At 48.8% G+C, this 27,102-nt stretch overlaps 2 protein-coding genes, 1 long non-coding RNA gene and 1 other non-coding gene across 10 annotated transcripts in view; 3 read left to right on the top strand and 1 right to left on the bottom strand.

The window, feature by feature from the left end:
• Positions 1–25,435, top strand: part of ATN1 (atrophin 1) — a 27,841-nt gene extending 2,406 nt beyond the window's left edge. For 4 of the 6 annotated variants that reach the window (XM_071763260.1, XM_071763265.1, XM_071763250.1 and 1 more), the window contains exons 2-10: positions 16,068–16,261; positions 16,459–16,596; positions 16,999–17,112; positions 18,262–20,303; positions 20,528–20,750; positions 20,863–21,580; positions 22,917–23,060; positions 23,322–23,502; positions 24,352–25,435. In XM_071763260.1, the coding sequence (XP_071619361.1) occupies positions 16,184–16,261; positions 16,459–16,596; positions 16,999–17,112; positions 18,262–20,303; positions 20,528–20,750; positions 20,863–21,580; positions 22,917–23,060; positions 23,322–23,502; positions 24,352–24,385 (3,672 nt within the window). In that variant the 5' untranslated portion in view covers positions 16,068–16,183 and the 3' untranslated portion in view covers positions 24,386–25,435. Of the gene's footprint in view, positions 1–16,067; positions 16,262–16,458; positions 16,597–16,998; positions 17,117–18,261; positions 20,304–20,527; positions 20,751–20,862; positions 21,581–22,916; positions 23,061–23,321; positions 23,503–24,351 lie in introns of those variants that run through there. The other 2 variants (XM_071763294.1, XM_071763285.1) reach the window with 2 other exon arrangements.
• Positions 21,844–26,284, bottom strand: LOC139805323 (uncharacterized). The gene is made up of 2 exons (XR_011729772.1): positions 25,680–26,284; positions 21,844–22,192 (listed from the first exon to the last, which is right to left on the bottom strand). It is a non-coding gene; the product is annotated as an uncharacterized lncRNA (long non-coding RNA).
• Positions 26,142–27,102, top strand: C1H12orf57 (chromosome 1 C12orf57 homolog). Of its 2 annotated transcripts, none has more exons than XM_071763594.1 (3): positions 26,142–26,270; positions 26,510–26,686; positions 26,775–27,102. In XM_071763594.1, the coding sequence occupies exons 2-3, from the start codon at positions 26,563–26,565 to the stop codon at positions 26,921–26,923; spliced, it is 273 nt and encodes a 90-aa protein (XP_071619695.1). In that variant the 5' UTR covers positions 26,142–26,270; positions 26,510–26,562; the 3' UTR covers positions 26,924–27,102. The 2 variants fall into 2 exon arrangements, with proteins under 2 accessions (XP_071619695.1, XP_071619687.1); XM_071763586.1 differs by lacking the exon at positions 26,142–26,270 and adding an exon at positions 26,279–26,438.
• Positions 26,205–26,264, top strand: LOC139791840 (U7 small nuclear RNA). The gene has a single exon (XR_011724051.1). It is a non-coding gene; the product is annotated as a U7 small nuclear RNA (small nuclear RNA).

The following is a 27,102-nucleotide window of genomic DNA, read 5'->3' as shown; positions in this document are numbered from 1 at the left end:
GGTTGTATTTTGCCGAGTGGCCGCTGTGCTGTTGAAGTGGCAGCCATTTGGTCACCGTGGCATTACTTTACACACCGCCTTTCCTTGCCGTTGAGTTCTGCCTCCCTTGGTAGCTATTGTACGTTCCTGAAGTTGCTTTCGAGATGGGCAGCGTCTTTCTTTGCGTTTGGCTCAGAGATGTGGCTGCCTCGACTTCAGGGGTGAGTTACTTAGTTGCCAGGATGGCTACTGTAAGAACGTCTACAGCTTTTGTCTGCAGGGTCTGTTTTGCAGCACCGTGCTTCTTGAGAAGCAGCATGTCCTTACGAATCAGCCACTCGGATCTCTTTTTGTTATTTCTGATTGTATTGGGTGGCTTGCTCGGGAACCACTATGCTTTCCATCACTGGAAGTGAGGAGAAGTAGTGGACTGTTATCTTCAGGTGTATTGTTGGAGAGCAGAGGAGAAGGAATTGGAAATGCCATTCATTTTGTGTCCACTGGAATGGTGGAGCATGGTTACACACCCTGCAAGTGTGTCTGTGCCTAAAGCTTCAGAGTTTTCAGCCCTGACTTCCCACCAGAATCAGCATGTTGGTGTCAGCACGTCAGCCTAATCCATGGCTGGTTACCTCAGTTTTGTAACCCAAATCCCACAGCTGTTTGAGTTGAAAGTTGGACCCTCCTTTTTCCTAAGCCTGAGGGTATTGTGCATCATGGCTGTGCTGCACATGTATCCCTGAGGGGTTGAAGTGCCAAGAGCATCATCCATGGATGGGTCACTTGTAAATGGAAATGGTCAAATTATTGGAATTAATTTACCCTTATTTCCCATGTTTCTTGGCCAAATAATTATTTTTACATTTGTTATTAGTGACTGCACAGCCAATTGGTTGTCTGTTTCCCCAACTTATTGGGAATGATCTGATCTTTCAAACCAGACTTTTACAATTGTGATTCATTATGGAGCTTTTCAAGTATGGTCATTAAGAAGTGAATGGACAGTACCATAGTTCTTGCTGGAAATGACAAAAACACTGGAAACATTTGAAAACTAAATGTGCAGTGCATCCTAATGAAGAAGATTAACAGGTTTAACCTGCTGTGATGGCCTGCCTTTACCTCTCTCCATATGCATTTGCCTCCTTCCCCAGATTTTATACCTCTTGAACATCTGAAATGTTTTGGCATTGTCACTTCTAGGTTTGTTTGCACAAAGAATTGCAGTAAGGTTTCTTGTGGGAATACTTATATTCCAAAATAATAATGGGCATGCAAGGAGCCATGATTCTATAGCACAGTGGGATAGAATCATAGAACTATAGAATTATAGAATGGCTAGGGTTTGAAAGGACCTTAAAGATCATCTAGTTCCAACACCCCTGCCATGGTTGGTGGTACCTACCATTAGATGAGGTTGCCCAAAGCCCCATTCAGCCTGGCCCTGAACACTTCCAGAGAGGGAGCAGCCACAACTTCCCTGGGCAGCCTGTGCCAGTGTCTCACCACCCTCATAGTAAAGAATTCCCTCCTAATATCTAATCCAAATCTCTCTTCAAGTTTTAAATCATTGCCCCTTGTCCTCTTGCTACACGCCCTTGTAAAATGTTCCTCCCCAGATTTCTTGTAGGCCCCCTTCAGGTACTAGAAGGCCTATGTGACTATAAGGTCACCTTGGATCCTTTTCTTCTCCAGACTGAACAACCCCAACTTTCTCAGCCTGGCTTCATAGGGGAAGTGCTTCATCCCTCTGATAACTTCTGTGGCTGTTGTCTGGTTATGCTCAAGGAGCTCTATGTTGTTCTTGCATTGTAGACTCCACAACTGGACACAGCACTCCAGGTGGGGTCTCACAAGGGCAGAGCAGAGGGGGAGAATCACCTCCCTTGACCTACTGGCTACGCTTCTTTTGATGCAGCCCAGGACACCATTGGCTTTCTGAGCTGCAAGCACATGTTGATGGCTCATGTGAAGCTTCTGGCCCACCATCACCCCCAAATTCTTCTCTCCTCAAGGCTGTCCTCAATCCCTTCTCCTCCTAACCTGTATCATGCATGGGATTGCCTAGACCCAGGTGCAGGACCTTGCACTTGGCCTTGTTGAACTTCATGCAGTTTGCACAGGCCCACTTGTTGAGCCTGTCAGCATCTCTCTGGATGGCATCCCTTCCAACATGTTGACTTCACCACACAGTTTGGTGGTGTCAGCAAACTTGCTGAGGGTGCACTAGATTCCACTGCCCGTGTTGCCAACAAAGATTTTAAATAGCATCGTCTTAAGTGGCAGGGTTTCGTTTTCCCAAAGTTCAGCCCCTGTCAGTCCTTCCTTAATCCTCCTGGAGCTCCCTTGTCTTCATCAGCATTTTCTTGGAGGGTGGAGGTGGAGTCAAGGGGAGCAGTCACGATGGAATACAGAGCCGTATGTAGGGAAGGATTTTTTATTTACCAGATCTGCAGTGTGATACCCTTGCAAATGCAGTCTCTGGAATTGGTCTGAGCCCCTCCTTAAATAAGATAAGTAAGATAAACTTGAATGCTTACCCAATGTCATGTTTTTCCTCTTTGGGAGTCTGCCTTTTCTTCTGAGAACCTCGTTTCTTCCTCTGTCAGGCGCTTATCTTCACCCGTTCTGTTTTTCCTTTCTTCCATTCTGTTTTGGACAAACAAACTACTTTATTGCCTCTAGTGGATTTTCAGATCTCTTTCGTTCTCCATTAGGGGATGCTTTGGAAGTATGAAGTATATTTCCTGCATTTATCACTTCATTTCTTCCATATGTACTTCTTGAGGACTATTCCCAGTCAAGTACAGAGTAGTAATGCTTTGATCTTAAAGGCCAAAGGAGAAGGCAACACAAGTTCTGAATGTGTTTAAAAGTGGCGGCATCTCTTAAACAAGTGAGCTACACCTAAGGTATGTATTCTCTGCAGAGTTAATTCATATGATCACTGCTCCTTTCTGGTCACAGCAGATGGTTTAACATGAACTTGAGATGCTCTGTCTCAGTGCCTTGGCTGAGTTACTCAAGCTGCAGCAGTGCCATAGACACCTGTTGCCAGGTACCTGTCCCATTGCTGTTTTTATCACGCTTAACTGAACACTGGAGAAACATTTTGTCCTTCCAGTCATGTGGTGGGCAGCTGTGGACCCACAGCCCATGTTCTCAGTGAGTGACATATGCAGAATGATGAGATGGGATGGGAGATGGAGGGAGATGTTCCAGCTCTGGTGGTTTGAGCTTCACTTCTCTACCGTAGCCTGGTTGGTCTTTGAGCATTTGTGAGTGAATGAGGATTTGTCATATGTTAAAACACAAGTCAGCTTTGTGGGGAAGCATTGCCTTGCTTCAAGACCTGATAGTGTTCCTGCTGAAATCACTGACAGTCTGTTTTCTGTGTTTGTTGTGGCAGCAAACACTGATTTGTTATCATGTCCTGTAAAAATATCAATGTTTGATTGATAGTTGTGGCAGTATTTTCACCTACAAATCAGAGGGTAACTGCAGTATCTTCTCTGAGCAATTTTAGCCAGTGATGGTGTGTCTGGATTTTGCTGAAGAAGGGTAGCTGGTTGCTTTCAATCTTGCTTCATGTCTCCCGCCCTAGTGACATTATTCATCATAGATCAGTTTAGCTGTAAATTTTTGGCCTTGTAATTCTCTGCCTTACATGGCACTTTGGTGATACCCTGTTTCTTCTACAAGGTCTCCCTGTGTTGTAGATCACTTATTGGAAGATTGCATTTGAGCTACCTTTGTCTCTTTGGACAGTGGATTGGGCATACTATGTGTATATATGTATTTATATTTGTGTATATATATCACTATGTAGCACAGTCTGTATAATATATATAATATATAATGTTGTATCTTCGTTTTTGTGTTAATACATAGCATAGTGTATTAGATATAAATTTTATCTATAGCATAGCATTTTGGGCATACTACTACTTTTCATTTAGGCAGTTCAATACATCGAAGTGATTTTTCTCAGAATTACTCAGTTTGCTAGACATATGAAGAAGGTCCACCAGCTATAAAGGGTGTCTTACCCAGTCATGATTATCCATCAACCTTTCCTCATGTGTTGTTAGATTATTGCTTCAAAGTACATTTTCACTGAGTACTAGACCCCATCACCTCTTGGCCAACCTCTCTGTGACTGTTAATGAATTCAGCACTGAAAAACCTGTTCTGATCAACTGGCTGGTTCTCTCCCCTGCACAGCACATGACAGGGAATGCCACCAATGGTCTTTGCAGAAACTATTAAAAAGTATTTATTTTATAATAGTAATAAGGAAAACAAACAACCTAAAAGATTTGTCATATGTTAGGTCCCCATGCAAGTTTTCGAAGGGATTGATTTCTCCCAATTTTCAGGGTTTGTACTATTTCTGTGTGCAATTTGTCAAGCTTCAGCTCCTATCTGTTGGACCAGGGGTCTTTGTCTTGTAGATTAAAGAGCATTCTGCTGTCAGAAATCTTCTTCCTTTGTAGTACTCGTAGATTATGGTCAAGTCACCTTTTAACCTTTTATTTAGTAAGCTTAACATACTCACCTTCTTCAGGCCCTTACTGTAAGGGAGGTGAGTTATCAGGCTTCCTTGTTCTAATCTGGAAGTTTTCAGCTTGTCAGCATCCTTTCTGGAGTTCACAGGTAAAAACTGAACATAGTACTCTCACGAGGGTCTCACTAATCCAGTATAAAGTCAATTAAAATTAATCTTTTTGTTCCTGCTCCTGAAGAGTATTTCTCTCTTTATGCACTGATGGATGTAGTTCATTCAGGAATAGTCCCATTATAAGTCTCGTTCTGGGAACTCATGTTCAGTTTGCTATCAGCTAATAATTACAAGGCCTTTTCATAGCTTCTGTGTATCCTTGCATCTTAATCCTTGACAGCATTCTACATTCTTCTGTTCTTGAATGTAAAATAACTACAATGTTTGTGTTTCTGTGTTGCAACAGTAGTACCACCTAGTCTGTGCCAGAATTCCCATTGCATCATTTACCACCTCACCTGCCTCAGCACCACCTCCAAACTTTACCTGTGTTTCTGCAAACTTTGTTCAGCCACTGCCTTCACCAGCTGACAACCAATTCCATGATGGGCCACCACTGGCTCTCAACAGTGAGCTTAGGGGCACTTGCTTTTTGACACAGAGTCCTTACGTGAGGCCTTTTTTCTGGGACAGTTCATGTTTGTGCCACAGCTGTGCACCATGCTCCAGCCCACAGGTTGTCATGCACTTCTTTACAGAGATTGCCCAACGTATTAAAAATACCTTGGGCAGTGATCTCAGTAGCCATCATGACTTTCCTTCTCTCAGCCCAGTCTGAGCCCAGTTTGGGATCAGACTCTGGTGCCTGGGTGAGAAGTAGAGGCCCCTGTCTGGTCGGTAAGGCAGATTATTTATCTGTAGGTGGCAGCACTTGGGCATTAATTGCTTGCTTTGAATTTGGCTTCAGAAAGAATTTTAGAGTTATTTTAATTGTATGTTGTGTTGTGACCAGGAAGACCTTGATGAATCCATAAACATAATGTTTTCGGATTTCATAAAATTGTAAGAACTAGAATCATACTTCACCATAACCTTGGTGAAGTGTGCAGGACAAAACCTCTCCTTCTTCCCAAGGGGTAGTTTAGTATCAGCACAGGTTCCCAGGGAGGCTGGGGATACTTCACCCTCTGAGGTGTTCATGGCAACCTCATCTAGCTTTTCAGATTACTTAAAAAAGGAGTCTGAGTGGAGACCTCCAGCAGTCTCTCCCCATGTTTATCTTCCCAGACACACCAAAGGGTTTCCCTTCCCTCTGCCTAAGAGGTGAGGGCAGGATCATCCCACTTGGACAGTGCTGTAGACCAAGTTAAAACTGTAGGATCCCAAGCAAGGGAGTGACTCAAAGTTATCAGTGTCTCAGATCTGCTGTATGATTGTTCCTGTGTCCATTTTGCTGGCTCTGGTTCACTCCTTTCCTTCTGGGTCTGTATGTCCGTCCTGTTCAGATGCTTGCTCTTTGCACACGTGGCTCTTCATGTTGACTTCTCTGTCAGTTGTGAATCACTAGAAACAGGGAATCAAAAAGGTGTCCTTAGGTCACTGGCTGCAAAGTCCCTTTGGGCACCATGTCACCTACTTTCTTTTGAGTGAATATTATCTTAGTAATAATGATTTTATTTTACCCCTGTTATGCCTCAGAGGTTCTCCAAATGGCCAGGAGTCATTTCCATCTTAAAATTGTTGCTGGCCTTTTTTAAATAACCTTCTCCTTTAGCTTAAATACCCTTCTGACTCCTTCATGTTTATTTTCTTGTGTTTTATAGATAATAATTACATCACATCAGCTTTTATTTTGTGAAGTTGCAGAAGTAAAGTCTTTATATAGGTCTAGTACATAGCAGAGTGAGTCTTTTGTGTCCCATACCATTCTGGAAACCTCTATCTGCTCCTTCTTCAGTGCCCTTTCATCTTTCCTGATGTTTTGTATCTGAAGCGTTACGTAGCCTATCAGAGGATGTCTGATAAGTGCAGTATCCAGCTGCACTAATACTTTTTCTCATTGCTTGATAATACCTGGCCTGATGCCTTCAAAATAACAGTGGTGTCCATAGCTGACCTGTGATTAAGTCCATCTCCTCAGCAGCCCTCTCTCCTAATGAGCAGGAATTCTTACAGCAGATGTCCTTGTCACTTTTCTTTGATCACTCAACAGTTTGTATTATTGAACTTGCTAGAAACATGCCAATGACCCTATTAGGTCCATCTAGCCCAGAGTCTGCCATTCTAGCAGTGGTGACTAACAAATCCCTAGGAAAGAGGGTGAGTTAAGGCAACTTTATGTGCTGTTTTACTCTGAGACTTCTACAGCTTCCATCTCTTTTCAGTGGAGGGACTGCCATAGCTGGGTGTGGTTTCTAGGTATTCAGAAATCACCAGTTATTCTCTCTTGTGTGAAACTCTCCTGTCTCCCATCAAATTCATGCAGACTTCTAGCACCCACTGTGTCCTTTGATGGGAAATTCTGCAGCCACCTACTTAAAGGAGAAGTCTTTCTCTTTGTTGGTTTAGAGCTTGTTTCTTTGTGGTGTTATTTGATGATCCTCACTCCTTGTACTGGAAAAGACTGAAAAATTATTTCCTCTATTTTTCATAGGTGGTTTTACAGTCCTCAGTTGTATCCTCACTTTATAATCCCTTCTCTGGACAGAAATGTCTAACTCAGTCATGCCCCATCATTGCCCTTCCTAGTTCCTGTTGAAGGGGCAGAACTGCACACATTTCAAGTTGTGGGAAAGCCATGGGGTTGTGCGAGGGCATAATGATGTTCTTTGTTTTGTTTTCAGTTCCTTTCTCAGGAATTTCTAGCATGTGGTTCATTTTCTTGATGGCTTTTGAATGCAAAGGTGACATTTTCATGGATCTGCCTCTTGTATTCCAAGGGTATCACTCTTGAGTTGCACTGCTCAGCTCAGAGTCCATCATTGTAAATGTGGAGATGGAGTTGCTTTTTCTCTGCATAAATTGCTTTATGTTGATCTACACTGAAGTTCAGGTTTCATTTAATTTCTCAGTCATTCTTGGAAAATTCTTCTAGCATTATCCCCAGTTAGTTCTCACCCTTCCTATTACCCCCATTGATTTACTCTTGGCAGCCACATCTGCTTCCCTTAGCCCTTTTTCTATATTCATCCTGGTTTTGCTTCTTTAGTGATTTATTCTCTTGAGTTCTCTCTTAAACCATGATCATCTGTGTTACTGTCACTGTCTCCCAACTTAATGCCACTAGGAGGCAGGACATGGATCTTAGAAAGAATGTAGTAGGATTTCTTCAACCTAGCCTCATACTTTTCAGAACTTCATTAAAATCCTTTGGCAGAGTTTGATCCTTATATCTACTGAGCTTCTCTCTCATTCCACTCTATACTCAGACTAGTTTGCCAGGGACTGAGGACTCTGGGCAGATTTGAACCCCTGTCTAGACCTCCATTTGTTAGCTTGACAACAATGCAGATCTTGGTAGAAAGCAGTGACCGTGCTTGCTATTTATCAGTCTGTTACTAAGGGAAAGGTTGGTGGTGTCATGGCCACCCTGACTTTGGATTCAGCTTCTGTTTTTTAATATTTTTATGTATGTCCAGCAGCTGCAAAGTTCCCCAGTAAAGACTTGAAGCAGAAGTAAAAAATCATGATGGTTTCACAGGTGTATCCGTGTACCAACAATGAGGAGCTGTGGTACGTGGAGTGACAGTCACAAGTTGCAACAAGGAAATTACAATTGGTAATGGGTGCTTCCACACTGGAGTGGGTATCCTGGGTCAGCTGGGGAAGCTTCACTCTTTGACGTGTTCAGGACTTGCCTGGACAAGGCCCTGAGCAGCCCCATCCAGATTTGGGGTTAGCACAGCTGTGAGCAGGAGTTTGGAGCAGAGACCTGCAGGTGTCCCTTCCAGCTGACATCTTCCTTTGAGTCTCTGGGAACTAGACTGATGTCTTTGAGTACTTTGCTTTGCCTTCCTTTGTAAAAGGGACATCTCTGTATAAGAAGAGGGGTGTTAAGTGTTATGGTAGGCCCTTAACCCTTAACAGCTCCACACGTGGGGTATGCTCAGGCATTGCAAATACAGTAGATGCCTCACTTTTTAAATAGTGAGTGTGGAAAGTGTCATGTGTCCTTCCTCTGCATCATGCATCCTTGGGCTTCCATCCCATTCTCTGAGGGAATAGCCCAATATGTTGTGTTTTGTGATTTTCCACTGGGTTCTGCCAGCCTGTGTCTCCAAGAGATCCAGGGGCCCCTTCCTCTGGGGAGACTGAATGATTCTCCTGAGATTTTTAAGTAAATCTGTTACTTACAGTCATTTTAGTGTGCCCTCAGGAGTTGTTTTATGATTAACATAACCTTCTTTAGTACATCTTAACCTTCATTTAGTGAATCAAACTTTATTTTCAGTTGCCTTGCAAAAATTAGTATCTTCTATGCTGTAAATTAAGCTATTGTTAAATGCATGAATGTTTTTATTATTTGTTACCTTGCTTTAGCTCTAATTGTTTTTATTTCACTTTGCTCGTCAGAATTTTATTTGGTCAGATAGGTTTTTCATTGAATGGATGCTCCAGAATTATACCTTTCACACTAACTTAACATTCTTACTCTTCATTGTTGTGCAGAATGCAGAAAACAAAACATTAATATAGACTTATTGAAAAGTAAACTGGCTTTATGTCCTAAGATTGTCAGCACCATGCAAGTTTATTTTAGGTACTCTTAATTGGCATCTTTTCCTGAAATGCGAGCATTTTAATTTGTATTTTTTATTTTACTGAGGAGGAGGAGCACAAGTTAATTTGTCAACAGGTACTGTTGACAGATAAATCGACAAGTACACATAAGAAAAGGATGAAAGCTATTTGGTCAGGTTGAGTCCCTGTTTTGAATAGGATATACTAATTTAGGCATAGAATCACAGAATGGTTTGGTTAGAGGGGAACTTCAAAGATCATCCAGCCCATCTGCCATCTGTAGCTCTTCCCTTGTCCACTAATGTGGTCACTCCACTGTAGAAGGCCACTTGATCAGTCCTTGGTGAAGCCATGTTGGCTGCCCCTGATCACTTCCCTGTCTTCCAAATGTTTTGACCTGTCTTCCAGGTCACTATTCCATGATCTTAGCAGGCATTGAAGTGGGGCTGTCTCGTCAGAAGTTCACAGGGTCCTCCTTATAGCAGAGAGGGGTGCAATATACTCTTCAGCCACTGAGGACTTCACCTGACTGCAATGAATTTTCAGGAATGCTGGAGAGTGGTTTGGCAGCTACATCAACTCATTACCTCAAGACCCTCGGTTGCATCTCATCGATGCACCATGGGCTTGTGCAAGTTTAGGTTCCTCAGGTGATCTCAAACCTTGTCTTCTCTTATGATGTGACCGTGACCCTGATCTTATATAACTAGATAGATCCAGAGAGTTCATTCAGCTTGGATATTAAAATGTGTGCAACTTGTCCTTCAGTACAGAATGAAGTTTCTGGAAGCATACCTTTGTATTTATTGATTAAATTTATTTTAAAACATTTCATAGTGACCCATTTTATGCAATATTTTGAAGATAGAAGAATCCAATGAAATTTCAGTACATTGCTAGTGTAAAATAAATTTGTCATTAGCTAACGACAAAAATTGACAGCTGTTACTGTTTTTATGCTGAAACATTATACATATTTTATAAGTTGATTTCTGAGTAATAGCAGTGTAATGAAGTGCTACTAAGCCTCCCTAGCACAGCAGGTCTTGGTCCTTCCTGGCCTTGTCTAATGACTGCTGGTGGTTCAATGCTTCTGTCATACGAGTATTGTTGGGAGGCTGCAGAGGACAGGGAGGTGTGTGCTCTGATGTGGGGTTGTGTTTGTGCAATGGGGCACAAGTGGCCTGCAGAAGCAAGGCAAATAGGTGGAGAGAGCTTTAGCTAAAGCTCACAGTCTTCAGCTTGGTCACATGAGTATTTCAGTCCCTTATGGTCCTCCATCTCCATGTTGGCATTACAAGAAGAATGTATTTCTTCACTAGGCAGGCAGGAGTGTTAACTTGAGTAGGATTATGTGACCTGGTCTACAGTCCTATTAATCCACCTTCCAGCCTGAGTTCACAGCCCCTGCATCCACCCAGTGTTGCAACTATTTTGTAGGAGACAGCAAAATGCCTGTGTTTCAAAACTACCTTTCATTTGGTATCAGGACCAGTGCTGTTTAGCATCTTCATTGGCCACATGGATGATGGGGTTGAGTGTGCATCCTCAGAAAGTTTGACAACACAGAATTGTGTGCTATGGTGAACATGCTAGAGGGAAGGGGATGCCATCCACAGGGACCTTGACAGGCTAGAGAAATGGGCCCATGCAGACCATGCAGAAGTTTGACTGGGCCAAGTGCAAGGTCCTGCACTTGGGTGAGGACAATACCAAGTGTAGGTACAGGCTGGGTGGAGAATGGGTTGTGAACAGCCCTGAGGAGAGAAGAACTTGGGGGTGTTGGTTGATGAAAAGGTCAACATGAGCCAGCAACGTGTGCTTGCAGCCCAGAAATCCAACTGTATCCTGGGATGCATCAAAAGAAGCATGGCCAGCAGGTCAAGGGAGGTGATTCTCCCCCTCTACTCTGCTCTTGTGAGGTTGCATGTGGAGTGCTGTGTCCAGTTCTGGAGCCCCAAACACAGGAGGAGCATGGAGCAGTTGGAGTGAGTCCAGAGAAGGGCCACAGAGATGATTAAAGTGCTGAAGCACCTCCCCTGTGAATCCAGGCTGAGGAAGTTGGGGCTGTTCAGCCTTGAGAAGAGGAGGCTCCGAGGTGACCTTACAGTGGCTTTCCAATACCTGAAGAGGCCTGGAGGAAAGCTGGGATAGGGCTTTTAGCATGGGTGTGTAGTGAGAGGACAAGGGACAATGATTTAAAACTTGAAGAAGGGAGATTTAGATTAGATATTAGGAAGAAATTCTTTACTATGAGGGTGGTGAGACACTGAGAAGATGTGGCTGCCTCCTCTCTGGCAGTATTCAAGGACAGGTTGGATGGGGCTCCAAGCAACTTGATCTAGTGGGAGGTGTCCCTGCCCGTGGCAGGAAGATTGGATCTAGATGATCTTTAAGGTCCCTTCCAACCCAAACCATTCTGTGACTTTATAAAGCTGTTGGAGTGAGTCCAAATGAGGTCTGGGAAAACGATCAGAGGACTGGAGCAGTTCCCCTATGAAGCCAGGCTGAGAAAGTTGGGGTTTTTAAGCCTGGAGAAGAGGAGGCTTCAGGGAGTTCGTACAGTGGTCTTCCAGTACCTGAAGGAGGCCTACAAGAAAACTGGAGAGGGACTTTTTACAAGGCGTGGATTGATGGGACAAAGGGTAATGGCTTTAAACTGGAAGAAGGTAGATTTGGATTAAATATGAGGAAGAAATTCTTTACCATGAGGGTGGTTGAATAGGTTTCCCAGGGAAATTATGAATGCCCACTCCCTGGAAGTGTTGAAGATTGGGTTGGATGGAGCTTTGAGCACCCTGGGAGGTGTCCCTGCTCATGCAGGGGGGTGGGAACTACATGATCTTTAGAATCTCTTCCAACCAAAACCATTCTATGATTTCTTAACAAAATTTACTGAGTAAAAAAAAAATTTGTAACTCATGGGTATAATCACACTCAAGGTAATGAAATTAACCACAAGCATTTGCTCACTGCCATCTTGGTAGTCAGACCAATTTTGACATTGTAATCTTTTTGATGACATAATCGTTTTCACTTTTACAGTAATGTCATACTCAGAAGACTGACAGTAAGACTGACATGCAATCTGAACCCTGACCTGTTCATTTATTGCTGTCTAACACTGAGCACAGCACCTTTCCTTGTCCTTCCTTCCTTCCCTTCACCATACCCTGTAGAAAGAAGGAATTCAGGCGTGAAGTTAGATTATTAGCCATTGGGAAATGTTGTGCTTCAGGTTGTCTGATTGCAGTATTTTGGATGAAACTTTGTATTTTCAAGGTACTACACAGTTTGTTAAACCAGATTACATTTCTGGGAATTTCCCTTCCATTTTATAAAATGAAGGAAATGGACACAGGAAGACAGGAATTAAAAATGCCTGGGAATGTAATTCACTGATACGTATATATTTATGTATATGTGTGTGCATATGCACCAACTTCTGACTTCCCACCTATGGTGTGTGTCCCCTTGCTCATACCTCTCCAGTGGTCACTCCTTTCTGAGCGATTCTGACCTGTCAAGAGGGACGAATCAGTGAACATCCCCTCTTACTTTCAGGACCCTTTCCAGCATCTGCAGTGTGTTAGAAAGCAGCTCTGTAAATTTTGCCACCCTGTTTCCTCCCTCCACCACGAATCTGTCCCTTTGCAGAAAGGTAAAGGGAAAAAACAAGATGGCAACACAACTAACAATCTGCAGAGAAGCAAACTTATATCTCCCATCTTCTGACTGCTGAGTCCCTGCCTTTATAAGCCAAATGCCTTTGATTCCACACAGGGTTTTGTATATAGTTCCTACATTTTAAATAATTATTTGAGGAGTAATTATTGTGTATTTCCAAAAATACCCAACTGAAGAAAACAAGAGACTTGAATTTCAGAACATCTGTACTTAGACTAAAGGACTAGAGGTCCACAGCATTGGCTGTTCATTATCATGGTGTTTTATTGTATGGTCTTTGGCCTGGACCAAGCAGCACTCTCCTAGATGATGCCTGAGAGTGGTTTAGGAGTTAGCATAGGACCATGCTGAGTCCCAGTGACCAGAGTAGATGTGTCCATCCCTTTTTCCAGGGTAGAAGGAGCATGCCACCTGAATGCAAGCTGTGTAATGCCAGTCACCTCCCAGAACCAGAGAACAGGTGCTGCCCTATTTTGTTGAAAAGTACTGATGCTGTCAAATTGCCCCTTGCAGAATCTGTGGTCCTGATGGGTGCCAGAGTTTTTTTATTAGTTTCTTCTCTGAGACGGAATAATCCGTCCATGGACCTTGACATCTTTGCAGTCAGTGCCTCCAAAATGGCATATGGTCTACCTAGGCAGAATCTCAATGGAGAAGGGAGGCTACATCAGTGCTGTTCTCCTCCCCTCATCGCTGGCTAGCTCAGTGGGGCTCCTGTGACACATATCATAATCACATTCTGCCTGCTGTACCTCTCCTGTTCAGACATTTTATCTACCTGAGGTTACTGGACCACTGCAGTCAGAAGATCAGGAGTAGTAGGTAATAAAATGAGGTAGATGTGTTTGTTTTTGCCAAGAGAGGAGTGATAATGAAAGAAAGGGGAGAGATCATGATGACTGATGTCAACTGAGTACCAGCAGGTAATCTTGGTGAGGACTGCATCAGGTCTTAAATGTCTGCTAGCTGAAGAAACATTGCTGAAGTAATGGTGATGTTAGCTCTGTGAGCTTCAGGCTCTTCCTTCTGCTGTTGTTGGCTCCAGGAAGGGCTAGCTTGACCTCAGAGGGCATTTAAGACTGGAGCCCTGGACTTGGCCTGCCCATCCCAGAGCTTTTGCTGCTGCTGAGCACCTGACGAAGTAACAAGACCCTTCAGCCCTCAGTGGATTTGGGGGAACTTCCCAGACTTTCCTGTCTTACTGGAAGTTGCCTCCCTACTCTTGGGATATGTGTTGGGATATCTCGGTATGTGGCCCCAGGCATGTGCAAAAGTTCTGGGGCATGTGCCTTATGAGCAATGTTGTCTCAGACTCTCAAACTAATGTGTAAATGCTATCCTGACCTAAGAACAAATACTCCCCTAAATTTTTAAGGGAGATAGAAGGTGTAAATCTTGACTGTGTCCCATTCTTGTTTTGTTACCTGTTAGCAGTTTCTCCACACTAAAGCCTAGGATAGAGTTGATCTGTGTCTTTCAGTAGAAGAGGAACTCCTTGTTGGCTGGGCAGCACAGTCTGCTTTTGGCAAGGAGAGTTACTTGGAGCTGGGGAGGAAGAAGCGCGGGATCCATTTTGAATCCCACACTGGGTTGTCTGTTGAGTGCGTGTTGCTCACGGGAGACTGCAGCAGGGCTTACACAAGAATATGGAGAGATTTGGGCAGTAAGCCAAGCCAAGCTAGCTGGTATGAAACAAAAAAATATCAACTCACAATGCCTCATAACTCAGTCAAACCTGTAAAAGGCTTTGCAGGGCCAGGAAAAGGTTATCTCTTGGACAGCAGCTATACCAAATGTTTCATTTCCTTTCCAAAACCACAGAGCTCTAAGAACTCTTCAGAGACATTCACAGGGATCTTTGATGATGGGAAGGGTTAGGTGTAACTGTTAATTGTCAAGGCTCATGTTGCAAGCTTTTATTTCATAGATGTTAAAATTAGAAGGCAATGTTGTGTCATCTAGCCACTGACCTAACAGTTGTGGTACTGAGCCTAATACTGTGTGTCGGTCCTGTTAAATGTTTCAGAAAAGCTTTTACCTTCTAAGTGTTAGAAACTTCTGCCCCCATGGTTGATTGTGTCTACTGAAAGCTGTTTGGTACTGCACATTTAGTGGCTGACATAAAACCCAAGTTGGTATGTCTTTTAAAAGGGGACATTTCAGCATGTGCTTGACTGCATACTATTTCTCTGACTTGCTTCCCTGGAAAGAAGACCATAGTGTCATTTCAGGGTTACTGGAAAGCTGAAGTGAGACCTGCGCACTGTGTTGTGATGTTCAGCTTTTTGGTGTGGGAGATGTGGGTGGCATCCCCATTGACTGTAAAGAGCAGTGACATACTGGTAATGCACTCTTGCTGCTTTGTCTTCAGAGCTGAGCTAATACTTGAAGACTGTCAACATGTCTTGTGTTGAATTAAATTAGGATCACCTTACAATGTTTTGCGTAAAAAAATGTTAATTCTACATGCTTATATAGGATAGCATTGGTGTAACTGGATGAATTTGCAACCAAAGACTGCTAATTCATAACCAAAGTATGACAGCAATGCAAGTCAGCTGGTAGGGGTTGGAGGTTGTTCTGTCTCCATTAGGTCTCCATTAGTTGTAAACCATCGTGAGCTATTTTTCTATTAAAGTAGAGGTCTCAGATAATGAATTGTTCTGTGTGGGAATTGATGCTGGATGAGTCCCCCGTGGCTTTCATGATGAGGGTCAAATAAAATATTGATGAAATTAAAATCAAATCCCCTGCTTTTCCAAGTACCTTCCAGATGGGTTTCTCAAAGCACTGGTCAGGGATGATGTGGAGCCCCATGAGAGGCAGGCCAGTGTTGTTATTCCCTTTTTGCAGTCAGAGAGATGGAGGAAGTGGAAAGCAGTGGCCTCAGGGCTGCACAGGAGGTCCAGGAATTCTCCTGTCTGGGGCCTTTGCTCTGAGCCCTGGTTTCAGCTCCGTTTTCAGAGAAATGATAGTGCATCTAGACTGCTCCTGCACTGGTTGGCTGGAAGCCAAGTCTTCTTCCCTTTCTGATAGGGGATGTTTATTGCATTCTAGGTAAAGATCCTTGAGTCAGTAAATAATAAGGAAACGGTAATTTTATTGCATTTCTGTAGCTAATCACTCACTCTGCCCTCTCATCTCCTTGTCTTTCTTTCAGGATTCACCGGGATCTTGTTGCATTGCAGATGTAAGCTCTCCTTCCAGCAGGACAGCTCTTGCCCATCTCCATCTCCCTGGGAACAGCCGAAGGGGGGTGTGGAGTGATAAAAATTTATGTTTTCATCAAACCGGGCCAAGGAGAATGGGGGTCCCACACCCAAAAGAATGAAGACACGACAGAACAAGGACTCGGTACGTGAAATAGAAGTGGTGAAGTGGGACACTGGAGCCAAGATGGAACCATTGGTTGGGACTGAGGCTCACAGCAGTGCTGGTGGACATGAGTTTGGCATAGGGGAGCGCCATGGCCAGGGGTTCTGGGAGGCTGGGGACAGGGCAGGAGTGGAGAGAGGTGCAAAGCAAGACTGAAACAGTGATCACTCTCTTAGATGTCAATGCGGAGTGGACGGAAGAAAGAGACTCCAGGGCCCCGCGAGGAGCTCAGGTCACGGGGTCGAGCTTCCCCCGGTGGTGTCAGCACTTCCAGCAGTGATGGCAAGGCTGAGAAATCCCGACAAGCAACGAAGGTAGGATAAGCTAGCACACAAGTGTGTAGTGCTCGAGAGCTGCCCAGACTGGGTGGGGTCTGTTTGGGGATCCAGGGTTTGCAGACCAAAGTGGATCAACTGAGGAACCCATGCAGGGTTAGCTCTCTGGAATGGGCAGGATCCCTCTTTTGTCCCGTCCTCAACATCTTGCCCTTCCCATAATCTCCCAGGAACTAGTCTCCTGTCACATCAGTACTTTTTAGTGCTAATTGTTGCCATATTCTGGCTCAGCCTTGCCCCTACCACTCACTGCCCACTGTCAAGCTCTTCAACACATGTGCTGTGGTGGCTGTGTCTTGCTTGCTGCAGTCCGTGAAGGCCTGGCCTGGTAGGAAGTTTCCTTGTCACCCTCCCACCTCCCTGTTCTTTTGTCCCTTGCAGAAGGGCCGGGTGGAAGAATCCTGCACCCCCAAGGGCAGTAAGCAGGGCCGAACAGAAGAGATCTCAGAAAGTGAAGGGGAGGACACCAGCGCTCCCAAAAAACCCAAAACTGAGGTGAGTTCTCCCTGCTGTGTTTATTGGCATGCCCCAGTTCAGGGAAAAGGAGTCTCCTGTTCCCTGCTAATGCCCACCCAGCTTGAGTTTCCTGCTGCTTGGTTAGCCCTGGCACCTCAGACTTTGTACTGCAGCGCTTCCAACCTAATTGGCATCTGCCAGGCTACAGAAATGCCACCAGGAGTGACAATGAGCAGATGGAGGTGTTTCATCTCTTTTGTCCTGTCTGCAGGGGACTGCCATGCTCTCAGACCACATGCCCTGCCTTTGCTGGCTCAGTTGGGTTGGTTGGGTTAGACTCAGCCTCTTTGGCTCCCCCATAGCAGCATGAAATGGAGGTGCTTAAGTCATGGTTGGTTCCACGTGGTGGCCTTACAAAACCTGCTCATGCATACACTCTGCATAATCAAAATGCCAGCATTGGTGGTGGCAGAAAGGTTCAGATCTTGTGTTTTTCAGCTCCCCATTAGCCTGTTCATTGAACTGTCCTAAAAGGCCTGCAAACATGAAGATATTGAGTCATTTTATGAGGTCATTGTAATTAAATGACTGTGGTTACATCTATGTAATTTCTCCACCTGGACGCTCTGTTCAGCTCATCAGTGACCTTTTTTCAATTTAACCTCTCTTGTAAGTCCCGAGGCTCAAGAGTGGCACTTGTTAATTGTCCGTGTTAACTGCTTAATCATTGGTGCTTCATTGCATGACTCCAGGAGGTAAGGAGCTGGGTCAGCAAGAGAGAGATGGAGGGGGGAGCAGGTTCCCAGGGAGAGTTCTTCAGGGACAAGAGCAATTCTGGGTCTGGGGCCTGTGCTGAGTATACTGTGGTACATGCTACCTGGTGGTATCATACCTTGGCCAACATCCCATCACAGGTGGTGGTGCTAGGACCTTTCATAAGTATTCACTCTGCAACAGTTCCCTAGCCTGCCTTGCTGCCTCTGTACATGTGTGGGCCTAAGGGCAGTGGAGGGGTGGCAGGAGGACTGGTGTTATTTATATCTTGCCAGAGGATGTCTCCTTCTGTCTGGGGGGTTTTCTAGTGCTGGGGCTGGCAGAGAAGGTTAGAAAGCAAGTTCTGAGAACTTGTAATGTGCCATGAATGGTCTAGGAGGCTGCATAATGCCTCTCTCCTCCTTCCTACTTCAGGAGTTGCCCTGTCCTCCATCCCCATCCGATGTTGACAGCCTCGACGGCCACAGCTTCAATGATGAGATGAGCAGTGACCCACGGGATATTGACCAGGATAACAGGAGCACCTCTCCCAGTGTCTACAGCCCTGGAAGTGTGGAGAATGACTCTGACTCCTCCTCTGTGCTGTCCCAGGGGCCGTCTCACTCCTACCACCACCCTCCGCTCTTCCCCCAGAGCCCGCCAGTAGCTCCCCCTCCTGACAGCCTGGCCCGTCCACCAGAGCCCAACTTTGGGCTCCCGGGTGAGGTGCACCCCCAGGGACCCCCTGCCAGTAGTTACCACTCCCAGCTGGAGGGCCAAGCCTCCCGCATTTTCCAGGCTCAAGCCCCCCAGACACCTGCCTCCTCCTCTTCCTCCTCTGCTGTTGCTGCCCCTTCTGCTCCCACTTCCTCCTCCTCCTCTTCCTCCTCCTCTTCTTCCTCCTCTTCCACCCATGCTTCTCTTTACCCTACAGCCAATGTGGTCCAGGTTGGGGCCAAAACTGCTGGTGGAGTAGGGGGGCTCTCTGCACCAGGAGGTCGTGAGCAGACTCTCGGCGCCAAGCACAATCCACCACCCACCACCCCCATCTCGCTGGCGTCAGTGGTCGGGGGGCTCCCCGCTCAGAAGACGCCCCCAGCCAACCCTCCGGCTGCCCCCCCAGCTTCTGCCCCTGCCTTCCCTCACGTCTCTGCTAATCTGCCTCCCCCGCCAGCCTTGCGCCCGCTCAACAACACGGTGGCCGCCTCCAGCTCCCCGGGGATGGTGGGGCAGGCCCTGAGCAGCCACCTCCCCTCACCCCATGGCATGGGGCAGGACAAGACCCCAGCCCTAGCCCCCTCCCGCTACCCTTACGCCCCGCCGCCCCTGCCGCCCTCCAGCTCCTCGGCCCAGTATCCCCAGCCCTCCTCAGCCCAGCCCCTGCCCAGTTACAGTGCCTCTTACGGCCACTCCTTCCCCCCGCCCGGCGGCCTCTCCGTCTCCAGCCAGCCCCCCAAGTACACCCAGCCCTCCCTACCCTCACAGCCTGTCTGGAGCCAGGGACCACCGCCCTACAGCCGCCCCCTAGGCAATGCCAGCTCCCACCCAGCCGCCCCCTTCCCCGGACAGTCCCCTCACCACCAGCAGCCACCCCAACAGCACCACCATGGCCACGGGAGCAGTGGGGGGGTCTCCCCAGCAGCCACCGCTCCCCCCCAGCCTCCTGGGAGTTACCCCCATGGCCTGGAGTCAAGCAACCATCACCCTCCCCATGCCACCTACGGGCTGCGCCTCTATGCCCCTCACAGCCAGGCTGCTTACAGCCAGGCTCCCTCAGCCTCCACTGCCACTGCAGCCCCCTCTTCCTCTTCTTCTTCCTCTTCCTCCTCCTCTTCCTCCTCTTCTTCTTCCTCCTCTTCCTCCTCTTCCTCCTCATCTTCCTCCGTAGCCTCTTCGCAGGGAAGCTACCCGGGCATGTGTGCTCACCCCCCAGGGCAGAGTCCTGCCACCTACACCTTTCCCCCGCCACCTCCCCCCTCCCCTGCTCATGGGGCTGGCCCTCCAGTCACCTCCGCTGCCACCACCCTCTCCACAGTCATTGCCACCATGGCCTCCCCCTCTGCTGCCCCCTACAAGACTGTCTCACCCCCAGTACCTCCCTCAGCCGTGACTCCTTACGGGAAGCGAGCAGCCTCTCCCATCTCCACCTTCCAGCCCCCAGCCCCCTACAAGCCAGGCTCGCCCCCCTCTTCCTCGGCTGCCCCTTTCCGGGCAGCCACCCCTCCCAGCTACCGGGTGGCCTCCTCCCCTGTGGCAGGGGGCTACAAAGCCCCCTCGCCCGCCTCCTCTGCCCCGCCACCACTGCCAGGAAGCATGGCCGCTCCAGCCCCCCCCCCGCTCCCCCTCAGTGCCGCACAGATAAAGCAGGAGCCGTCGGAGGAGTACGAGCCCCCTGAGAGTCCCGTGCCACCCACTCGCAGCCCCTCACCACCCCCCAAGGTGGTGGACGTGCCAAGCCATGCCAGCCAGTCGGCCAGGTGAGGAGCAGCACGGGGGCCTGTCTCCAGGCTGGGGAGGGATGCATGGGTCAAAGGAGGGGGAGGGAAGTCACTCAGAGTGTGGGGTGCAGCTGTGCCTTTTTGCCATTTCCATGATGCTCTTCCCCTTCCTACAGCTCAGGCTTGGCTTTGCCTGCCCCTGTCCCCATCCCTGCCCTCCAGCCCCCTCCTGCACTGACAGGCTTCACCTCTCACCCCCCCAGATTCAACAAACACCTGGACCGTGGCTTCAACTCCTGCTCCCGCACGGACCTGTACTTTGTACCCCTCGATGGTTCCAAGCTGGCCAAGAAAAGGGCAGACTTGGTGGAGAAAGTGCGGCGAGAGGCTGAGCAGAAGGCGCGGGAAGAGAAGGAGCGGGAACGAGAACGGGAGCGAGAGAAGGAACGGGAGAGGGAGAAAGAGCGGGAGTTGGAGAGGAGTGTGGTATGTTTTTGGGGGGGTGCCACTGCCACTGTGCAGCCAGAGGGGTTACCAGAGAACGCCTTTGGCCATTCCCCGATGGGCCCCTGACACTGGTCTCTCTGCTCTCTTGCAGAAGATGGCCCAGGAGGGCCGCCCGGTCGAGTGCTCATCCCTTGGGCCGGTTCCCCACCGCCCCTCCTTCGAGCAGGGCAGTGCTGTAGCAACTGTTCCCCCGTACCTGGGGCCCGATACCCCGGCTCTGCGCACCCTCAGTGAATATGCACGGCCCCACGTCATGTCCCCCAGCAACCGCAACCACCCTTTCTATGTGCCGCTGGGTGCGGTCGACCCAGGCTTGCTGGGGTACAACGTGCCGGCCATCTACAGCAGCGATCCAGCAACACGGGAGCGAGAGCTGAGGGAGCGGGAAGCCCGCGAACGAGACCTGAGGGACCGCGACCTGCGCGAACGTCTCAAGCCCGGCTTTGAAGTCAAGCCGGCTGAGTTGGAGCAGCTCCATGCCGTGCCAGCCGCTGCCATGGATCCGTTCCCACGCCATGGCGGGCTGAGTCTGCAGACAGCCCCCAGCCTTCATCCCGCTTTTCCCTTCCACCCAGGGCTGGGCCACTTGGAGAGGGAGAGGCTGGCACTGGCAGCCGGCCCAACCCTTCGTCCCGACATGTCCTACGCTGAGCGCTTGGCAGCTGAGCGCCAGCATGCCGAGCGGGTAGCTGCCCTCAGCAATGACCCGCTGGCCCGCCTGCAGATGCTCAATGTGACACCTCATCACCATCAGCATTCCCACATCCACTCCCACCTCCATCTCCACCAGCAGGATGCCATACATGCAGGTAAGGACCCCATGGTGGTGGTGCCCCGCAAAAAGCTATGCTTTCCCTTCTACTATACCTGTCCTCCTGGAACTCCCTCTGGCCCTGGGGAAGACCAAGAACTGTCAAGACTTGACTTTGAGGGCCCCAGATCCACCTCTTCAGCCAGAGGAGGTCAAAGTCACAGTCATTCATCCTCGCCCTCTCTCCCATCCCAGCAAAGTCACTGATGCCTGCTGCGAGCATCAGGGTGTCTGTGAGTTTGCTGCTTAGTGGAGATCAGAGCTGTTTGCACTGTGTCCTTTAGTCCTGGATCTCTGGGGACACAGTATGAGCACTGGGGTCCTGCTGGATACCAGACAAGTGGAGCTGTGCACTGCATCCCTTATGCTGTGGTCTGCAGAGGGAGTGGGAGGCTTGCTAATGATGGTTTTGACAGCATCCTTAAGACGAACGAAATGTTGGTTCTCTAGTTTGCTTCTAGGGTCTTGCTGCAGATGGTGGGATGGGATGGGATGGGATGGGATGGGATGGGATGGGATGGGATGGGATGGGATGGGAGATACAATGGGCTAATTGTAAGGAACCAGAGGCTGCTGTCTTTTGGAGTAGAGTGGTGGTCTCTTCCACATCCTACAGGAAAGCAAAGTAAAAAGTTGAGGGATAAAAATCTCAGAGAAGCAAAGCCCAAATTACAATATAAGAGGAAAAAGCACTGTGCCTGCTAGGGTACTGTGGGTGGTCAGTGGGATCTGGTGGCAGACACGGACACACATGCAGTCTAAGCAACCACAGCTACTCAGAGATGGCATCAGGGACAAATGAATGTCCATTCTCCCACACTCGGTAGCTGAGCACCTGCAGCCAGCATTCTGGCAGTGAGTTCAAAACACTGGGAACAGTAGTTTCCATATAAATGGTACCTTGCATTACAGTGTTAGATGGTGCTTGCAAACTGGAGAGCACTGGGCATCTGCGCTGAATGAGACCTGGAAGTGGAAGCACCCCATATGAACTGAGCATGCACTTGAGTGACAGCCAGGGTGGCAGATAGGCACAATACTGCATACAGGCCTGACTGCAGAGCAGGTTCTTGCAGAATCACCTTTAAGGAACAGTACTTGTCCCCAAGGAGTGTGGACACAGAGCTATGCTAGACTGGTTCAGATTAAATTCAACACAGGCAAAAGTAATAGCACTCAGAAGGACATAGTACTGCATTGTCTAGCCTTGAAATCATTCCATCCCTAATGCACACAGCCCATCTTAAAGTCTATTTTGTTTTGCCTTGTGCCTTTCCCCATGTTACCTCTTAAAAAGCATGGGATAGTTATCTTGTGGTATCTTTTCTTCCCAGCCTCAGCCTCTGTTCACCCTCTTATTGACCCGCTCGCCTCGGGATCACACCTCACACGGATACCATACCCAGCTGGAACCATCCCCAACCCTCTCTTGCCTCACCCTCTACATGAGAATGAAGTGCTGCGCCACCAGCTTTTTGGTAAGGGTGCTCACAGGGGCTGCTGATCTAGTCTGATGAGCATCAGGAGATGCAAGGGGTAGGGGGTCACAGGACCAAACTCGGGTCTGCTAAATAGTTCTGGCATGGGGTAGGACCGGCCTAAATACTGGGGGATGAGCAAGTCCTGCATGTGGGCTGAGCAAGAAAGTGCAGTAGAGCCTTCTCTGAGTTGTGGGGCCATAGCAGAGGATGGAGCTGTTGCATTAACTTGTTTTTTCTCTGTTTCATCCTTGTCTGCAGCTGCACCCTACAGGGACCTGCCGGGCTCTCTCTCCGCACCCATGTCAGCAGCACATCAGCTGCAGGCCATGCACGCGCAGTCAGCTGAGCTGCAGCGCCTGGCTCTGGAGCAGCAGCAGTGGCTTCATGCCCATCACCCACTGCACGGTGTGCCACTTCCAACACAGGAGGATTACTACAGGTGTGTGGACCTCCTCCCCCTGCAGCACAGGGCAAACAGACCGGTTTCTCCTCAAAAACATATCTCGGGCAGAACCCCGGCCTGAAGGTCCCCCTTCCCTGGGGACAGGGAAGCATTAGCCCTGAAGTGGGTGTCTCAGCCCACACCTGGGAGCAGGAATGCCTTGCCACTGGGGCACAGCTGTGGGCTGGCCACAGGGAGGTCATTCTTTGCCATGGCAACAAGTGACTGACACCCAGGGGTCCTTCTTGAGCATCAAATTAGGCTACGACTAACTGTTCACGCAAAGCAGAGCCTCCTCTAACTAGTTAATGCAATCTTTCCTAAAAAGCAAAAACGTGCTACTCTGTTCTTTTACCAAGGTCTTGTTATGTCTGTTACCTACATTCTTCTTGCCCAAAGTCGCCAACTGCTTTTGCTTCAAGAGTAAAGCACTAGTACATCTAGGCCAGTCTTCAAAACTTAAAACACTATCTGCTACAATTCTTGAAAAGTGGATGTTTGGTGGATAGTCTCCTTTGGGGTCTTGGCTCCTTTCTGGGGCAGCAGGTAACTTGAATATTTCACACTTGCTAGTAGTGTCTAACATGCTAACAGTTAGAACAGTTAGAACTAACTGATACCCCTGCCAAAATACCAAACATTTGTGAGGATGCTTTTGCCAAGAAAAGGGTTTCGCAGGTGCATGGGGAAGCATGTTGGGAAGGAGAGAGGTGCAATGTGCCTTTTTGATAGGATCTTGCAAAACGTTCCAGGCCAGCAGTGTCCTGCAAGCCTGAACTAACAAAATGCAGTGGGAGATACTAAATTGCCTTTTTCTCTTTCATAATCACTTCTTCTTTATCCTAGTCACCTGAAGAAAGAAAGTGACAAACCCCTGTAAATGGACTCCTACTGTCAATGTGACATCATCATGTCTTACTCTCAAGAGGAGCAATCAGTCAACCAAATCCTGGGGAGGGGAAGCTGCAGAGTCACACATCCTGATCCCACCATGCAGTAAGAGTGCAGAAAAGTACAGGATGGTATCCTGGGAGCAGAAGGTGGCAGAGAGAAATCGAGGAGGGACTGACGAACCACTAATGGACATGAAACGATCGGTACGTGATTTCAGAAGAGCTCTGAAAAAAACAGAATCAGCATTGCACAGAGCTCAAAAAGGCAAAGACTGACATGAATTAAGAGTGGCAGCAGCTCCATCCTTTTGTTTTGGGGCAACAGTTGCATTAAAAAAAAAAAGTGCAGAGCATCGCAGGACTTCATGCACATGATGGTGCTTCCTTTTGTGCTTCTGCAAGGAGTAGCCAAGAACTAACTCAAAACCCAACAGAGCCTTTTTCCAATATGCCTCCTCACACCCCACCCCCTTTTAGGTGTAAGATACTGTTTAGTGACACAGAAAAGCAACATGGAACTTTTTCAGATTAACCAGAGCAGCTTCCCATTCTCCAACATCCCTTCAGATGCAAGGAAAGCGTTACGGGACTTCTTCCAGTGCAGCTGCTCCTGCCTGCCTGCAGAGGGACTGGTACCAGCCATCGGGGTGCAAAGCACCCCAAGACTGTTCGCAAGATGGTGGCCACACTTTCCCAGGGCTGATGGGAAAGGACATGGCCACGAGGTGCAAAGCACCAAGAGGCTGTTTTCGAGACTGCAATGACCACGGTGACCTCTTTGAGCCCAGTGGGGACAGCCAGCGTGGTTGAAGAATACTGCATCCTGGGACTGTCTTTAAGATGGCAGCTGCCCCTTTCCCCTCACCCATAATTGATGTACTTTAACTCATGCACATCCTATTAGACGTGGCAGTTTTATGTAGCAACTTGTGACTCCCTTGCCCCCCCTGCGTGCGTGTCTTATTTCACGGTTGTATCTCTCGATTGGTCCCCATATATATATTTACTTAACCATTAAAAGGAAAACCAACCAACAACCAAGCTATGGAAAAACACTCAAACCAAGTTCCCCATGCACTCCCAAGCCCCAACACACAATAATTTATATATATAAATATATATGAAGCTCCTAAAAAAGAACAAAAAAACAAACAAACAAAAAAAACCAACAAAAAACCAACCAAAAACCAATCAACCAAAAAAACCCTTCCAGAAATGGGCTCCGTTGTGTTCATTTCCTTTTACTGGGACGAGGAGGGAACCTTGGGAGCGGTCAGAAACATGCACTTTCCAGCCAGATGAGGGATGAAAACCGGGGCTGCTAAGAAGGGCAGGGGAGCCGGTGCCCACCGCGGGGAGGTTGTGTGGCTGGGAACCGGCACCGCTTTAGGAAACGCTGCAGAGGGGCAGGTCCGGGCTGCCAGCCGGCGGGGCAGAGGCCTGCGAAGGCTCCGGTAGCAGCGCTGCCGGGCACGGAGGGTACCGCAACCCGACTCCGCTCCTCCCGTCGGCCGCTCCCGGCAAACCCCGCGCCTTGGCGCCGGTGTCGGAGGCGATCCCGCAGCCCAGGGGCGGGGCAGGGGAACGGCGGCACCAATGGGGAGCGGCTGATCTGCATACGGCTGCGGCCGGGAGAAGCGGCAGGATTCGCGGCGGCTACCGCCGCTGCCAGCGCTCCGCCCGTCAGGCCCAGGGCCAGGGGGCCGGGGGCCCAGGAGGGGGAGCGGTCTGAGGGGGAGCGGCGCTCGCCCTCACCTAAGGACAGGGCGGCCCGGGTGGGGTCTGGTGCGGGCATTAGAAATATCCCAGTGATTTCAGCTCTTTTAGTATTTGTCCAGCAGGTTTCCCGCCCCGCGGGAAACCTCACCCACTGTGCGTAAATGAAGAACAGGGAGGAGCTCCGGCTCCACATGCGCTACAGAGCCTGGGGGGTTGCAGGGGTGTTCGGCGGCTGAAGCGCGCATAGGCGGCGGGGCCGGAAAGGGGTCATGGCGGCTTCGGCGCAGCCCCCGGCGCCTTTGAGCGCGGAGCAAGCGAAGGGTGAGTGCGGGAGAGATGCGTGCGGCTCCAGTGCCCGGGTCGGGTGGGAGCTGTGTCACCGTCTCCCGCAGCGGCGCTGGCGGAGGTGATCAAGGCCTTCGGGGCGCCCGAGAACGCTCAGCGAATGGATGAGGCTCGGGACAACGCCTGCAACGACATGGGCAAGATGCTGCAGTTCCTCCTGCCCGTGGCCACCCAGATCCAGCAGGAGGTGATAAAAGCCTACGGCTTCAGTAATGACGGCGAAGGTGGGTAGCCCTCCACCGAGTGGGGAGTCCCGGGCCCGCCGAGGGGGCGGTGTGGGCGGGTGCCCCCTTCCCATCCGGTGTTTTGCAGGGGTCCTGAAGTTCGCCCGGCTGATAAAGTCCTACGAGTCGCAGGACCCGGAGATCGCCAGCATGTCGGGCAAGCTCAAGGCCATTTTCCTGCCGCCCATGACGCTGCCGCCGCACGGAGCCGGGACCGGCGGAGTGGCAGCCTCCTGAGACCGCACACCACTCCTGCCCCGCCGGTTCTGGTGCTCCGGCCGGGGCTGTCCTCCCAAGGCTTGGGGCACGTCTGCTCGAGAATGGAGCGCTTGAAGACGGGAGACGCTGACCTGAAAGGGATGCTTTGTGCGTGCTTGCGTGTCTGCTCGCGAATAAAGAAAATGTCTTTAAAGCGC

The sequence above is a fragment of the Heliangelus exortis genome, chromosome 1, assembly GCF_036169615.1.
Source record: "Heliangelus exortis chromosome 1, bHelExo1.hap1, whole genome shotgun sequence".
In the NCBI taxonomy this organism is placed as follows: Eukaryota; Metazoa; Chordata; class Aves; order Apodiformes; family Trochilidae; genus Heliangelus; species Heliangelus exortis.
Note: the sequence above shows the minus strand (reverse complement) of the source record. Positions and strands in the feature narration are given on the sequence as shown.

Bases quoted from the DNA above. Each gene is read 5' to 3' on its own strand.
- C1H12orf57 (XM_071763586.1), top strand. From the start codon at position 26,387: ATGGCGGCTTCGGCGCAGCCCCCGGCGCCTTTGAGCGCGGAGCAAGCG. The intron at 26,439-26,509 runs GTGAGTGCGGGA...CGTCTCCCGCAG, and splicing joins GAGCGCGGAGCAAGCGAAGG to CGGCGCTGGCGGAGGTGATC. The intron at 26,687-26,774 runs GTGGGTAGCCCT...GGTGTTTTGCAG, and splicing joins CTTCAGTAATGACGGCGAAG to GGGTCCTGAAGTTCGCCCGG.